The sequence below is a fragment of the Triplophysa dalaica genome, chromosome 15 (genome assembly GCF_015846415.1).
Source record: "Triplophysa dalaica isolate WHDGS20190420 chromosome 15, ASM1584641v1, whole genome shotgun sequence".
Taxonomy (NCBI): domain Eukaryota; kingdom Metazoa; phylum Chordata; class Actinopteri; order Cypriniformes; family Nemacheilidae; genus Triplophysa; species Triplophysa dalaica.
Genome location: NC_079556.1, coordinates 21862605 through 21878125, shown reverse-complemented (window position 1 = coordinate 21878125; position 15521 = coordinate 21862605). Strand labels below are relative to the sequence as shown.

Here is a 15521-nt window from a genome sequence, read left to right as displayed (position 1 = left end):
AAACACTTGTGCTGTCATTTGTTTGACTTTAAGAAAGAGATTCAAACCGTAATGATGTGATCATTCTCCATTTTTGTCTGTTTTGTATTTAAAATATCTAAGCATTCTTAAAGCAAGATCCACTTTCTTGACAAGGAAAGTGACCTAAGATGTTCAGTCTCTTTAAGGAGACAAATATAAAAATTTATGGTAAAATTAAGCAAAAAAATTCGCCAATGGGGTTTTATACTCAACGTGTCGTAAAATAATCTTTTTGAAGAGGTATTTAAAGTATTAACAGTATTTAAAGTAACGCAAAGCAAATGTGTAATCGGACAGCAGCAGTGATTTGAAGGGGTCTTATGATGCAGGGGCTCTCCTTGTGTGTTTTGCGTGCGCAATGGGAACGCGCTGCTCGCGCATGCAGTAACGGGTGAAACTGAAGAAAGGTTTTAATCAATAAAGGGAACAAATGGTGGGCTGGCAGCAGGCCAAATCAGTCGCCAGGATACCGCGAACCGATGTTCTCGACAGGACCTGGGTTCCCATCTGTATGACAACACCACCAATAAATTACATCACTTACCATCACAGTTTCCATTAAAATCAATACAATTTCCATTATAACCATGAAGTCTATGACATTTTATTGTGTTTTAAGCAGGGCTCTATTATTTTATTCAGCAGGGAAGTTATTAAATTAGGCATACTGTTCCTACACAAACTATCCCTGCGTTACAACTGGGATAAATATCGCCATCTGAAGGGCCCTGAACTGAAGGATCGTTCCAAACCGAAGTGCTCATAACTGGACGAATGAAAGGTCCTTTCATAATGAAGGATTTCACTTCGGGCTCCCATGATTCTTTGCGCGGGGACGCCCCCTATGGGCGTGGGATGAAGACGCAGAAAGGTACTTCAATAAACAGTTGTTTGGTCCCCTACACCCTGTGACTCTTCAAAGCTCTCACTCATTAGGATAAACCATTCGAAGGGCTTACGTCATAGGAATCAGCCCTACGAAATGGAACGCCGGGTATATCACGAAGCACTGGGCAAATATTTTCTAGAGAGTATTGGGTCTAACCCAGCAAACAAATTTTGGTTCCCAAAACGTTCTGGCAACGTTATCGCACGGTTCCCAGAACAGATATTCTAACGTCCCCTGTTGGTTTTCCAGGAAAGTTTTCTTAACGTTAATAGAACGTTCCCTGTAGGTTAGGGGAACGTCCCCCAGCCTTTGAACAAACGTTAGAGGAACGTTCTGTGTTTGCTGGGAAGCAGCTGTACATGAAAACTAAAGCACTATACGATTAACAAAAAAGGTTAAGAATTATGAAATCATCAACAGGTGAAATATTCATTTTCAATAATATTATGTATTTCACATTGCTGGTGTTTTGAGTGCCAACGATCTAACGGAGGCAGCTTATGTGCACGATTCTACGCCATTTTGTAGTATAAATAGTGTGAGTAGTGCGTTCACATGACATTTAGAACTCTTAAAAAAGAAGTGCACTTTTAGAGCCCGGATGATGCACTTTTTTAGTGGAAATGATGATGACAAGTATTTCTAGGCAAAACAATGCACAAATAGATTTTTTTCACATGCATTGTGCCGTGCGATTGACGTCATTTGCGCAAAACAGTTTAGTATTTAAATTAGGACGATACTACCCCTCTACAATTCATACACTACATGGCTGAGTGCACTGTGCATAGTGTGTTTATATGTCATTTGGGACGCAGCTGATGTCTCTTATCCATCTGCACTTCGAATTTCTACCGGAATATACTACAAACTACGATTTGGGACATACTAATTCTACCTTCGAATACTATTAAGAACGGATAGTTTGCGGATTGGGACGCAGCATCTGTTTGGGAATCGTTTTAAGACCGCGCACACGTTCGTCATACACCGTTCGGTCTGCGCAGCGGCCCAATGGGAGTCGAGCATTACGCAGCCACAGTTACCACATCCGGTAACTTAAAGCGTCCTTAGATACCTCGCGCTTGTTGTGCACAACAGGATGAAAAACAGCTCGTGTGAAGTTCACAGGGTAAGAAAAACATTTAGCAATCCACTTCATTTAAACAGTTTGAGCGTCGCCATGCCAACGAAACGTAAAGGCCGATCATGCGCAATGCATTAAGTCGTATTTTCAAACGTTACTTTTTCCTCGAGTTATGATGGGCTGTGATCAGCCTGAGAGGTGACAGAGATCACATTGCACAAAACCAAGATAAGGGATAAACCGGGATTTTCCAGTTATCCTGGCTTTCTAATTTCTACTTTTGTGCAATACCCCCCAGCGTGGAGATGAAATGGATGCAGCCGAGGGTCGTCTGGAGGTGATTTCTCGGGTCAGTTATGAGGGTCCAGAATCCCTGCAGGTACAAACATGTGACACACATTACACACAAACAACCATCTTTATCTTCACTAATGATGCTCATGATCTATCACTATAGGATCCAGAGAGGTTACAGGAAAACATGGGATGTCCATCAGAGAATCTGCCCTTGTGTCAGGGTAATGCTGCACTAATGCGATTGTATATTTTCAATGTCATTGTGATCCATGAAGTGCTTATTGTCAATCTTAAAAGTATATGTGTAAGAAACGTGTAATAATCAGAAAGTCTTGAATCCTAATATCTCGCTCTGAAGTTCTGAATTCTAAAGCAGAGCAGAAAGCCTCAGAAAGCACACATGCCTTTACTCTTAGTGTTAAATAATGTGGTGATGAAGGAACAAACAGTAACTCTAAAAAAATGCTTTTCAAACAGTAAATGTTGTAGTCGCTGTGGATTACATGGACATCACCAAAGGCAGCCTGGATGATATATCTCGACCGGCCAGCAGTGAACGTTCTCAAGCCGGGAGTCGAGAGTCTTTCTCCGAGATCAGGAGAGCGAGTCGAGACGGCCACAGATCTCTGGAGGTCCTCAGCCCTGATGTCAAGGATACTACGGTGAAGTTGTATATATTTTTGTTAAAATGTTTAAAAGCCCAATGACAGTAGGCGTTAATGACATAAATCATAAAGCAGGTTCAGGAGAACACACGTGGCGTCGGCGAGTGTGCAGAACACGGTTCTGATGAAGGTAAATGAGAGATCTGATTGTTCCTTCGAGGCCGAACGGTCGACAGTGTTATTGACCTGGACGGCTGAGTAAACTATGTGAGAACATAAATCTTCTGTTGTTTTTCACAAGATTCTGATGAGGAAGACGAAGATCCAGAGTTGAGAAAAGCCATCAAGAAAATGAAGAAACTGGACCGGATTCTGGCTCGCAAACTGTCAGCGGAGAGACAGGTGAAGCAGAAAGGCAGGGAGCTTCATCTCAGACTCTGGCAGGAGCTTCAGGTGGGTTTTTACGCTCCAACGCATCGGTGATGGACTCAAACGTCTCATCCTTTTGTAATTTAGCCATTCTTTACAGGCTGTCAGACAGAGTCCCGAGAGCAGCGATGAGATGGACAACACCAGACGCTTTCTCGCGCTGACCCCCGACAGCTGTAAGTGTGATTGAAGCAGAAAGCTGTGTGTGCGCAGTCATTCGTCACGAGCGCTCTTAGGAATCTCTGTCATGAATCGCGTGACATAAATCAAACATGCGTGATGTAGATGCAAATCTAATCCGTGAAAGAATCTCCTTCATGTGTTCATGTCTTTTCTTGTTTGTGGACCTTTATTCTCTCAGCTCAGGATTGCAGCGAGGAAGTGGATTTTGTGCCTGTGTTTGGGACTGAAGTTCTCGAAGATTCCAATCCGAGATGGCAGAAGGAAGGTGAAGTGAAAGAAAATATTAATATATATATAAGTAATTCAAACGTTGATTTGATACTAAAGCTCCTTTTTTATTTCTTGTGAAAAATCTAAGATGTTTTTATTTATAAGCTGCACAATTTAATAAAGCGTATATTGTGGTAGTATGTAAGAAATATGTGTTTAGGAAATACTGATTTTTATTTGAATTAATGACAGGATACTTTTCACATTTAGAAGTAAAGAAATATTTTCTGTAACTTTACCGATTGCATGTCGTTGTTTTAACACTAGAGGGCGTCATGCCACTATAAATATGTTTTTATAGCTCATGAGATCAGAATGACCTGTGTGTGTGTGTCTAGGTGCGTATGTGTTTGTGTAAATGTGGTCTGTGTGTGTATGTATGTGTGTCTTTGTGTGTGTGGTTGTGTGTGTGTCTGCGTGCCTGTGTCTGTTTGTGTCTGCGTGCGTGTGTGCCTGTGTGTGCCTGTGTGTGGTTGTGTGTCTGCGTGTGTTTGTGTCTGCGTGTGTGTGGTTGTGTGTGTGTCTGCGTGCCTGCGTGTGTTTGTGTCTGCGTGTGTGTGGTTGTGTGTCTGCGTGCGTGGTTGTGTGTGCGTGTTTGTGTGTGTGTGTATATGGTTGTGTGTGTGTCTGCGTGCATGAGCGTGCGTTTGTGTGCGTGTGTCTGCGACTCTGCGTGTGTGCGCGTTTTTTTGTGCGTTTGTGTGTGGTTGTGTGCGTGTGTGTTTGGTCAGGTCCAGTATGATGTAATAAATGCAGAGTGCCTTCATTAGTGAATAACATGTTAATCATTCATCTCATCAGTTAACTGTGTGTGTTGACACAGAAAACACGTGTGACGTGCCTGAAGAGGGTCAGCAGGTGATGGAAGATCAGTCTCCAGACAGCAGACGGCACAGAGTTGCTCACGGCAAGCGCAGGCAAGACTTTGTCAAGAAAAATATTGAGGTATGCGGAGGTCACGTCAGGCCAATTAGACCCGTATGACTGAACACATGCAGAAGCTTTAAAGATCTTATACAGGGCAGTTATCTTTCCCGTCTTTATTCTATATTTATCTATTTTTATTGGATCTATATTAATTTATCTCATTTTAAACAACCAGGCTTACAGCCCTGAAAAATGTATTCACTATCCTATATCCCTCTTCCATGTCAGTTTGTATTAGGAAAGGAGACATTTTCTTTCCAGAACATTCGAATTAACCAAGATGATGAAATACTGTAAATGTAAAGTCTAACGGTGTACATTGTGTATTAGTAAACACTGCTCACATTAAATTCTTACTTTGTATTTTTCACCTGGTTTTTCTATGGAAATATCTAAACATTTACATTTATTTGCGAATCGAAATGACCTAAGATTGTATTATTTTATGGAAATGATTCATATCAAGGGAGTTTTATGCATAAAACAAGCATTGATATCTGTGCTAACCATTATGGGAAAAATAACCTGAATTAAGTACTTAACATAGAGGTATTTTTGATTTATTTTCCAACCCAATCGACAGATATTTGACCTTCTTTTCAGCAAAACTCATTTTGCTTTTTGCTTTTTTTAGATAATTTGATAGGAAAATTACACGATGTCATGTTTAAAGAATGGTTGGATGTGATGTTCACTCGGGAAATCTGATCTGATCATATGTTACATTTTCCTTTCACCAAATCTGGTTCCTAGTTTCTTTGGCACAAAGATGAAATGTTTGCGTGATTGACAGATGAATTTAAGGCCAGGTGCTAATAGATGCTGTGTGTTCAGTTGGCAGGTGTTGCAGGCACATCGGTGCTCCTGACACAACACGAGAGAGAGAGACTAGAGGAACTACTGGAAGATCTAGAGGAAGATCAGAACAATACAGATTCATCGAGTCACACACCAAAGGTACATTTACCGAAATAAAGAGAAATGACAGAATGTGCATTTATTGTATTACACGCCGAGAATAAAATCTGTTTCTATATGTTGCACATTTACCTATCCAGACACTAAGGAGAACTTGCACGTGTAATAAATACACAGTGAGCCGCAGGAACATTGAGTCACTCTGTAGTACACATTCTTCTTAAAGAGACAGATTGTGATTTGGGATTTAAACGGGGCCTTGACTCACTCGTCTGTTTCCGTCCTGAACTCTGAGAACAGAGAAAATGCGTTCTGATAGCTGAACAAAGATCACTTTGTGTTGTTATGATTTACTTTTGTCACGCTTTGGTTTAATCTCATATAATTCTCGCAAATACGCATTGTTGAGTAAATTACTCTCAGTAAATCATTCAAAAGTGTAATCAGATTTCTGGACAAGTTACTCTCTCCAAAAAGAATTGAATGACTAATACTAACTACTTTCTATATCCTACATCAACCTTGATTAGAAATGATTCAAGGATAGACATGAAATTACTTATTTGATTCATTCAAATAAATAATTTAAAACTACATAAATTATTTTTATTAAAATACCAAAGTGTACAAATGTGAGATGGATACTTTAAAGCTTACATTTTAAAGTTACACTTATAATTTTGATGTTGTTTTCACTATTGAACATATTACAAAGTATTTAGTGAAATTCTTTCTTATAAAAAAGAATCCTTTACTTAACTTTTCAAGTCAAAAGTAATTAAATAACAGTATCTTTTTACTAAGTTACTAGTTACACTCAACAGTGCACAATACTTACACTATTTCTGAAATAAATTGATGTAAAAAAAGCATATGCAGTTTGCTAAAAAAAAAAGTGATGGGTTCATGACCATTCACACCAAATGTTAAAGTCAACGTGAATTTAAAGTTGTGATCGTTTTTACTTCCATATTTCAACGCTTTTTTAAAGGAAGTGGAATCTCTAATGAGAAAAATAGTAGGCGTGACTTTCATCTTTCTCTGCGATTTGAAATGGAACAGGCAGCAGATTAACAGTCAAAGGGGAGGAGTTAACGGATGCTCCGCCCATGCCGTCTAACATACGTCATTTAAGATGGATAGACATTACATGAAGGAAGGGCTTTTTCAGATTTTAACTGAAGATTATGAGGGCACGCGAAATTTTAAAAAAGTACGACCCACATTGATCAACTATGTACAATAAACATTGCGATATTTTATAAAAGAAATAGGCATTGTCTTTTTTAATTTCACTGGGACTTTAAGCTTTGTTAAACTCTAAAGGAGTTTGATTGTCAGTCAATGTTCTCTCGTTCATTCATTGAAACTAATCACTTAAAATTGGATTCTGATATCCTTCTTCTTTATTGTTATTGTAATATTTATCTTTGTATTCTCTTAAAATGGGGACAGATTGTAAAATAGTATCCTTATATATCCTATATTATAATTATAAATGCCAGACTTTTATTGTGAATAAACTGTTTGCATTTTGAACATTGTGCCTAGTTTAAGTACTAAACTACCTTATACTGACTAAACTCGTCTTGTCTATAACTTCCATACAACTTAAAAGAAAAAGGTTTGTCTTAAATGTTTTGTTTCCTTTATTTATAAGAACGTTTTAAAAGTCAGGTAGAATTTTTTTCTCACGTTTGCCACCTCTCAGAGTCACAGTGTGTTATTGTGAACTATCCAAACCTGCAGTTTTTTTCCATCACACTTTCCTACATTATAATCCCGTCTCGGTGCTCTGTGAGGTCACCGTAATTACACAGAGACTTATGATCGGCCTTCCGTTTCGGCTGCGCGATCTGCTCACGGGCAGCCTGCCAAAGCTTACCTCACCCCTGCCGTACCCCTGCGCTCGCTGGTCCACTGCAGCACCGCTCGGCCTGATGGGAGATTTCCTCACTGGGAAACAGAAGAGATTAGTCAAGCTTTAGTTATTTAGGTCTTTGGACGGAGTGTCTGAGAGCAGCAATCAGAATATTGTCTGAAGTCCAAAAGTGCAAATACCAGCTGCAGGAAACCCGCTGGACTTGATTTTCACAAGATGGCTTCTGAAAGAGACAAAAAGGACACAGATGTTGTTTTATCGTAGATACTGAACGTGCACATATTAATTGAACTAGAAAATACGCAGAAGGCTGATTTGACATTTATGTATGTTGTATAAGGTTCTTCCCTAATAGCAGAATGTTGACATTGACAAGCTGTTTTATTTCTCAGACGGTCTCGTCTCTGTGTCTTGTGTCCGGTGAAGGTTTCACTCCCGAACCTTCTGAACTCGACAGTCTCCTCTATATTGACTCCAGACTGCAGCTGCTACTTCCTTTGAAGGACTTCCTGTCTGCGAGGAGCCCGCCGGCCGACTTCAGCTCCTCACCGGTCTGTACCGATCTTTTTTTGACTCCACACAAGTTTATCTCTTTGTTCAGCTCACGGGTCTCATGCTCTGTAAAAAGGCCCAAGAATGATAACTACCCATAAGAAAGAAAAATCACAATTTTCTAATATTTCTCCTAGACAGGGGAGACGTTACATACAACACCCCCCCTCGACAGAAATGTTTGAGGGCCATTGTGGGCAAAAAAATCCAGGTCCAAATTTGCTTCCCAGTCCGCCCCTGCTTCTTGACATCGGTGATATTAAATGGAATATCTCTCTTTTGGAAAACACCCAGAATTCTCACTGCTGTCCCCAAAGGGGAAATTTATTTTGCTCCTTCATAGCTCAGGAGATCTGACGGAGTGCTCAGCTGTTTCGTTTGGGTCTCAGATGTTTCATAGACTGAAATTCAGAAAACTGAATTCTGTAAATGAATGTAGATTGAAGAGATCAAATAATCTGGATTTGGGTAAATGTGATGAGAAATGTTTAAGATGATATTGAGGACTTTTTTTGATTGCAGACTTGATAAATCTGAGCTCAGGTTGACACATTGTCGACATCTTTTCTTAAACTCTAATGACGGAGACGTTTGTGAGATTTCTGACTCGTTTTCTCATGAGAAAAGATGACACTTAAATAAAAGTTTCCATTTGCGTTCCGTTTGATCTCATTTGTGTCCGAAGGGAAATATTCAAGATCTGAAGGAGATCTCATCCGTGCTTTACTTGTTTGGTATACTAGAACATGTTGTGCTCAGCGTGGAATCATGCTGAAGGAGCTTCATTACACAAAGCACATTGTAGAAACTGTCAGACTGATAAATATGTGATGTGATGTTTCTCTGATTAAAGCAGCACATGAGTTTACGAACACTGCAGATGCTCTCCGGAGATCCAAACGGATTTGGAGACGCTGTGTTTGGGTTTGTTTGTGAAAGTCAACACTGGTAACCTCTTAAACGGTTTAGCTTAATTATAAACATCTGAAACGCAGCACAGTTGTCCACAAGACACGTGTTAAACGTTAAAGTTTGTCTGTGTGTGTTTTGGTGCGCTGAACACAAGCCCGTAACTCCCGGAGGACAATGTTGGATGTGCACGGCACCCTTACCCAAGTTCCAGTCTTATGTTCATATTTGTTTATTATCATGTTAAACACATTTTGTGGTTTTCCAACAGAGAAAGTTTCCATAACTTCTGTGTAACGGGTTATGTGGACGTCTCATGGTGAATCTAATCAATGAAAAGTGCAGAGATTGAGACCAGATGAGAAATGTAGGTCACAGATGATGGTCAGTGACATCTCAGCCACTGGCAGAAAAGTTTGGACGGTTGCTTTAAAAGAGACGGGTGAAGCGGAACTCTTGAATCAGGTCATTCTGAGATATTTTTCTTGGCACGGGACGTTTGCTTTACAAAATGACCGTGGATTGAAGACTCTAGAACACAGAGAATTGACTTTTGTTCTGCTGGATGTTGTTGTTTTTCTGTTGTTCAGTGAATGGATGCAAACTGTTTGAACAGGATTTTTGGTTCGAGGTGGAAAATTATTCACATCCTCAAGAGTACTATTCCACGCTGCCCAGACTCACGTTTCTTTGCACATTCAAGTTTCTCTCACATGGAAAATTTCTATATTTTATTTAGTTTGTCATGTGGTTTTGATCTGCTGACATGCACAAATCCAGATGAGCCTCAGGTTTATTGTCTAATACTCCAAGAATGTCTCAATGACTCTACATGTCAAAAGAAACCTCTTTTTTTTTTTTTATTCTGATCTGATGTGTCTGTCAATCAGGTCTGATCTGATGTGTCTGTGAATCAGGTCTGATCTGATGTGTCTGTGAATAAGTCCTGATCTGATGTGTCTGTGAATCAGGTCTGATCTGATGTGTCTGTGAATCAGTCCTGATCTGATGTGTCTGTGAATAAGTCCTGATCTGATGTGTCTGTGAATCAGGTCTGATCTGATGTGTCTGTGAATCAGGTCTGATCTGATGTGTCTGTGAATCAGTCCTGATCTGATGTGTCTGTGAATAAGTCCTGATCTGATGTGTCTGTGAATAAGTCCTGATCTGATGTGTCTGTGAATCAGGTCTGATCTGATGTGTCTGTGAATAAGTCCTGATCTGATGTGTCTGTGAATAAGTCCTGATCTGATGTGTCTGTGAATCAGGTCTGATCTTCTGATGTGTCTGTGAATAAGTCCTGATCTGATGTTTCTGTGAATCAGGTCTGATCTGATGTGTCTGTGAATAAGTCCTGATCTGATGTGTCTGTGAATCAGGTCTGATCTGATTTGTCTGTGAATAAGTCCTGATCTGATGTGTCTGTGAATCAGGTCTGATCTGATTTGTCTGTTAATAAGTCCTGATCTGATGTGTCTGTGAATCAGGTCTGATCTGATGTGTCTGTGAATAAGTCCTGATCTGATGTGTCTGTGAATCAGGTCTGATCTGATTTGTCTGTTAATAAGTCCTGATCTGATGTGTCTGTGAAATCAGGTCTGATCTGATGTGTCTGTGAATAAGAACTGATCTGATGTGTCTGTGAATAAGTCCTGATCTGATGTGTCTGTGAATCAGGTCTGATCTGATGTGTCTGTGAATAAGTCCTGATCTGATGTGTCTGTGAATCAGGTCTGATCTGATGTGTCTGTGAATAAGTCCTGATCTGATGTGTCTGTGAATAAGTCCTGATCTGATGTGTCTGTGAATCAGGTCTGATCTGATGTGTCTGTGAATCAGGTCTGATCTGATGTGTCTGTTAAACAGGTCTGATCTGATATGTAGTAGAGCTGTGCTGCTGGTGGGGCTGCTCAGGGTAACTCTGGCTCTATTCCTGACTCCACGTGGCGTTGACTGAAGGTCCAGCTCTTGTTCAGACTCAATGTGACTCATATGGCCTGTTGTTCTGAGAGAAGCGCCAGTTTTCAGGCTGCACGTTATGCAGACTTCTGCTGAGGGACTGTGTGCGAAATACAGCAGTCTTTTTCCTCACATCTGAAGGATTATAGTTATTAGTTTTGTAGAGACGTAAACAGTATATTGTAACTGTGTATGGATTTCTGTACAGAATGAAATGATTAAGTGAAGGCAGATAGTCAATTTCGAGCACCAGATTGTGCCGAGCTGTAATCTGTACAAAGAACTTCTGATCAGAGTTTGTGGAGTTTCTTCTTGACTCATGGTAGATGTTTAATGCTCGTTTTGGTGCTGACGAAACACATTCCTTTTTTTAATTATCATATATACATTATTAAGTTTGCTCTAGGTAGGACTAATCAAATACAATTTCTTGCTTGTTTTCTCAACTAACATCCTTTTAAGTGCTTTTTGACTTTCCACATCTCTGACTTCAGAGTTCTTGCAAAGTCTCACAGAAGCTCTCTGCTGTGTTTCTAGATGAGACTTCTGAGTTTGGATGAGATGAAGATGGGAGACAGAGGAGAAAGAGTCCTGTTGGACGTGAGAGAGACACGAGAACAAGATAGTCGTCTACGAGAAATCAAACAGCAGCTGCAGGTCCTGGAGGAGACCGATGTGAGTTGAGACAGAGTGTCAGAGCTAATACAACACAGGAACTGAATTTAGCAAAGTTTCCGTATTTTAAAGACGAGTGATCATTAATTTGGTTTTAGAAGCAGGTTTGTGTGATGTTTGCATCATTCAGAATAAATGATTGATAAGTGACTCTTGGCTGTACTGACCTATGACATCATGTGTGTTGTTCAAACTACATCACCCTGTGTTTCTGAGAACAGATTTTCTGGAAGCACAAAGAGAAACACATGCTGTTTGATTTGTGTTTCTCTCCGTATTCATGCAGTGCCAGACTCAGCTTTAACCGCACTGCGGTCGAGCCGCTAGCTGTATGTGGACATCAGAAATTCTTCTTTTTATTCAGTTGGAAGACGTATCTGTGATCGTCACGTTGATATCCCATCAGAATGCTTGATCTTTGGTTTGAGACCGCATTCGTAAATGTTGTGGGTTAAGTTATGTTCCGAATTTGATCCAGTTCAGATTTTACGGGTTGACCTTTAAATCGTCTAGAAGAATAAAACTATGACATTATCACCAGCTTTCCGAGTCCGGTCTGTTAACGTAATTACCTCCAAAGTAAACTGATGCACATCAGACCAACCATGTATCTCTCGCTTCCATGATTCACATAAACAGGTTGAGTGAGAGCGGCCCATTACATCTGTACTGAAAGCAGGTGTTAGTCCTCTTGGAAAAAATGAGAAGAGCTCACTGTGTGCTGTTTCTTCTCTATGTGTTTTTGATATGAGAGGGACGTTCTTGTGTCAGAAGTGTTTAGTCTGAAACGCTGGAGTTTGTGTTCGTGGAGAAGGTTGAAGCAGTGATTCATCTTTAAAAAAGCTTTAATATTCATCAGTTACTTTCGTTACATTTCACATTTCATTGCATTTCTGAATGTCATAAATAGGGGTGTGATGAAACGATCAGCTCACCATTCATGACTCGTATTCATTTTCGCCTACTACATAGTATGGAAGTAGGTGATTTCGTACGCAGCCTAAAATTTAAGTTTAGTCACAAGTAGTATTTTCTGTAAATTAGTGGACTTAGAAGTATACTACTAGTATATTTATATTAGTATACTACATATTAAGTGTAGCTCATAAATGAAATTGAAGAATATTTTATAAGAGCTCTGACTGATATCTGGCTCAGTAAACTTTTATTGTATTTAAAAGAGAAATACGGCTTTCCTTGTGTTCCACAGAAGAAAGACAGCAGTTGAATTTTGGTTTATTATGAGGATGAGTATGTGATGACTGAGCTTTCAGAGTTGGCCAAGGGTTTGAAAAATGAAAGTCTGCTGTAAGTGTAACTGATGCTTTGAGTTTTGCTCTGTGAGTCAGCGGTGACTCTTAACCCAACCTCCGGCGCTCCTCACACCCCGAGGGAGGCCATTCGACCCGACGCCGCTGTCAGTACCACCGTATAGATTATAGATGTCTTTGGCGGTGTCAGAAGAGATTGAGAAATGTTAACTTTTGTTTATTTAATCTTTCTTGCAGTGACTTTAAACTGAAGGTGTGAGAGGTTTCTCATGATGAAATTTCAAACTAATTTCAATTACCTTTGTTTAGTCATCAAGTTACATATGTAACTAGGTTACTAATGTTTTTTATTGTTGATTTATTAATATTTTGAATTAGCTTTAATAATTTTAGTTGAATGTTCATTTCAGTTACATTTTAGTAGGGCTGTGCAATATTTAAGAATAATGCGATATGCAAAAGAATGCTAAATAATACGATATGCGATACAATAGTTATTTTTCTAAAATCAATCAAAATAGTTTTCAAATATATTAAAATATATATTCAAATTATTAAAATATATATTCAAATTATTAAAATGATATAACCTTGGGGCTGCATGATATAAAAAATGTGATATACAGTAATTTGATTTAATAATACGATGTGCGATAGAATAATGGTTCAAGTTAAAAAACAAAAAATGATGTAACCAACATACATGTTTTACATTATTTCTGGTTATCTTCCACACAAGTCTCTCTGCTATCGGCATCAACCTAAAACGTATAGACTATAGACCACTTCACAAGACGTAAACACTGGTCCAGAAGCCCCTCCAGTTTGATTTTGATTTTCTTACATTTTTTTAATCTCACATATCAATTGAAACTTAAAGATATTTGTTTAACATTTTGAATGGGTAGTTTTAAAAAACAGAAACAGGAAGTTCTTTTGGACCACTTTTGGATCAGGGGTGTTTACGCCATCCAAAGTGGTCTATAGGTTATTTATTGAATTTTTTAAAAAATTCCGTTGTTGCAAAAAACTGTGATATGCATATTGCATTATTTCGATCATTTCGGTCTATATAGCCGCCATACATTTTAGCCATATTTTATTATGCACTTTTGATGTGCGATTACTTATTTTTAATATTACTGTTTGTTTTTCTTAAAACTTAATTTCTTTTCTTTTAACCATGTCCGTGTTTAAATTTAAACTTACTCGCTTAGGCAACATTTCCAATTTTATTTGAACTTTTTCAACGAATAATTAAGCCTATATTTTATGTAAATTAACAGACATTTTTTGTCAATTGTTAATAATCATAACTCCGTTCTGTGCTCTGCATCATTTTTGGCATCTCGATGAACTACAATATACACGTGCTGCTTCATTCCCTGCCCTTGAATGCTCCCGTGTTCTTCAGCTTCCAGATTGAAAAAGCACTTGTCTGCTTTTGCACGTGTTTCTGTCGGCCACGAGGAGACCGTCCTTGTGCTGGATACACTGAAGGTTGTGGTGGGAATTGTGCTAACAGGTTGATTTATTGTCGGGAAATACCACAGGCAGATCTGTTATCGACATCTTAAGTGAACAAATCATTGAATCGCATGTGATTTCATCACCCTGAGGTCATGCCAGAAATCACCACAATTAGCCAGTGAAAGTTATTTTAAAAATGATCAAGGTTTGAATTTTTGGGAAATCTATTTGGTCCCAGACCAACTATTGAAGCCCCCAATGATTACTGAAAAACTTTTCTCATCAAATTTATTCAAATCCAGATGATTTGACCTTTACAATCTAAATTCATTTCACACCTCCAGACTCTTCCTGTGTTTGAACAATTAAACTCTCATTACGTTGTATTTTATTTTTTAAACATCTGAGAAATAACATTTTCCTCTGGGTAAAAGAACTTATGATAGTTTGACTTTGCGAGATGAACAATGAACATTTTCTGATGTATAACTGTTGGTTGTTCTCTTTTCACAGCTGATTCATTTGTCTGATGATCAGTTAAAGAATCTTCTGCTGAAATGTGAGGAAGAAATGGTCCAGTCATCTTCAGATCTTTCGTCAGGACTGATTTCTGCTCTGGACTCTCGCAACACATCTCCGCTAGTCTTTTCTCCACCGCCGTCCAGCTCCAATCTATCCGACCTGCTGCCAGGAGCAGAGACTGACAACCAGATTCCTTCAGACTGACCGCCGGGAAAAAGTCTTCGATCTTCTGTTTTATATCTCGCATTAGTTCATAGTCTTGGCTTCCGTCCTTTAAAGTTGCACAACATTTTTCAAACGGTCTGTTTGTGATTTTGCCCTGAGCTGCGCGCCAGTGTCATTATCAGAATCAGACTTGTGAATCCGATTCAAAGCTCCAAACGCTGAAATAGTACGCACGAACAAAATAAAATGTTCCTTTTTAAAATGAAACCAGCATGTGTTTTCCTTTATTGCCATGAACTTAACCAAAAAAACGGTTTTAAAGATCTGTACAGACATGTGACCCCTGCTTCTATCTGCTGGGTTTTCATGAAAGGTTAGTTGGAAACAGGTTCAGCTGTGTTGTGTAGGTTTGCAAACTACATTTGCAAATAACTTGTTGCATAACAACACTTTACTAATGTTCATATTTGATCTTACGTATTAAACGTAA

At 39.0% G+C, this 15521-nt stretch overlaps 1 protein-coding gene across 4 annotated transcripts; it reads left to right on the top strand.

The window, feature by feature from the left end:
* The first annotated feature begins 1154 nt into the window (after window positions 1-1154).
* On the top strand, window positions 1155-15298 carry fsip1 (fibrous sheath interacting protein 1). 4 transcript variants are annotated; one of them, XM_056767608.1, is made up of 13 exons: window positions 1155-1330; window positions 2296-2376; window positions 2455-2515; window positions 2772-2956; window positions 3032-3089; window positions 3201-3352; window positions 3429-3504; window positions 3690-3776; window positions 4605-4726; window positions 5543-5665; window positions 7901-8059; window positions 11466-11603; window positions 14858-15298. In XM_056767608.1, exons 2-13 carry the CDS (start codon window positions 2308-2310, stop codon window positions 15068-15070), a joined length of 1443 nt encoding a protein of 480 aa, XP_056623586.1. In that variant the 5' UTR covers window positions 1155-1330; window positions 2296-2307; the 3' UTR covers window positions 15071-15298. The 4 variants fall into 4 exon arrangements, with proteins under 4 accessions (XP_056623586.1, XP_056623587.1, XP_056623584.1 ...); XM_056767606.1 differs by lacking the exon at window positions 1155-1330 and adding an exon at window positions 1466-2042; XM_056767607.1 differs by lacking the exon at window positions 1155-1330 and adding an exon at window positions 1469-2042 and having other exon boundaries at window positions 3035-3089.
* The last annotated feature ends 223 nt before the right edge of the window (window positions 15299-15521 follow it).

Bases quoted from the DNA above. Each gene is read 5' to 3' on its own strand.
- fsip1 (XM_056767606.1), top strand. From the start codon at position 2,013: ATGAAAAACAGCTCGTGTGAAGTTCACAGG. The intron at 3,090-3,200 runs GTAAATGAGAGA...GTTTTTCACAAG, and splicing joins AGAACACGGTTCTGATGAAG to ATTCTGATGAGGAAGACGAA. The intron at 3,353-3,428 runs GTGGGTTTTTAC...CATTCTTTACAG, and splicing joins GACTCTGGCAGGAGCTTCAG to GCTGTCAGACAGAGTCCCGA.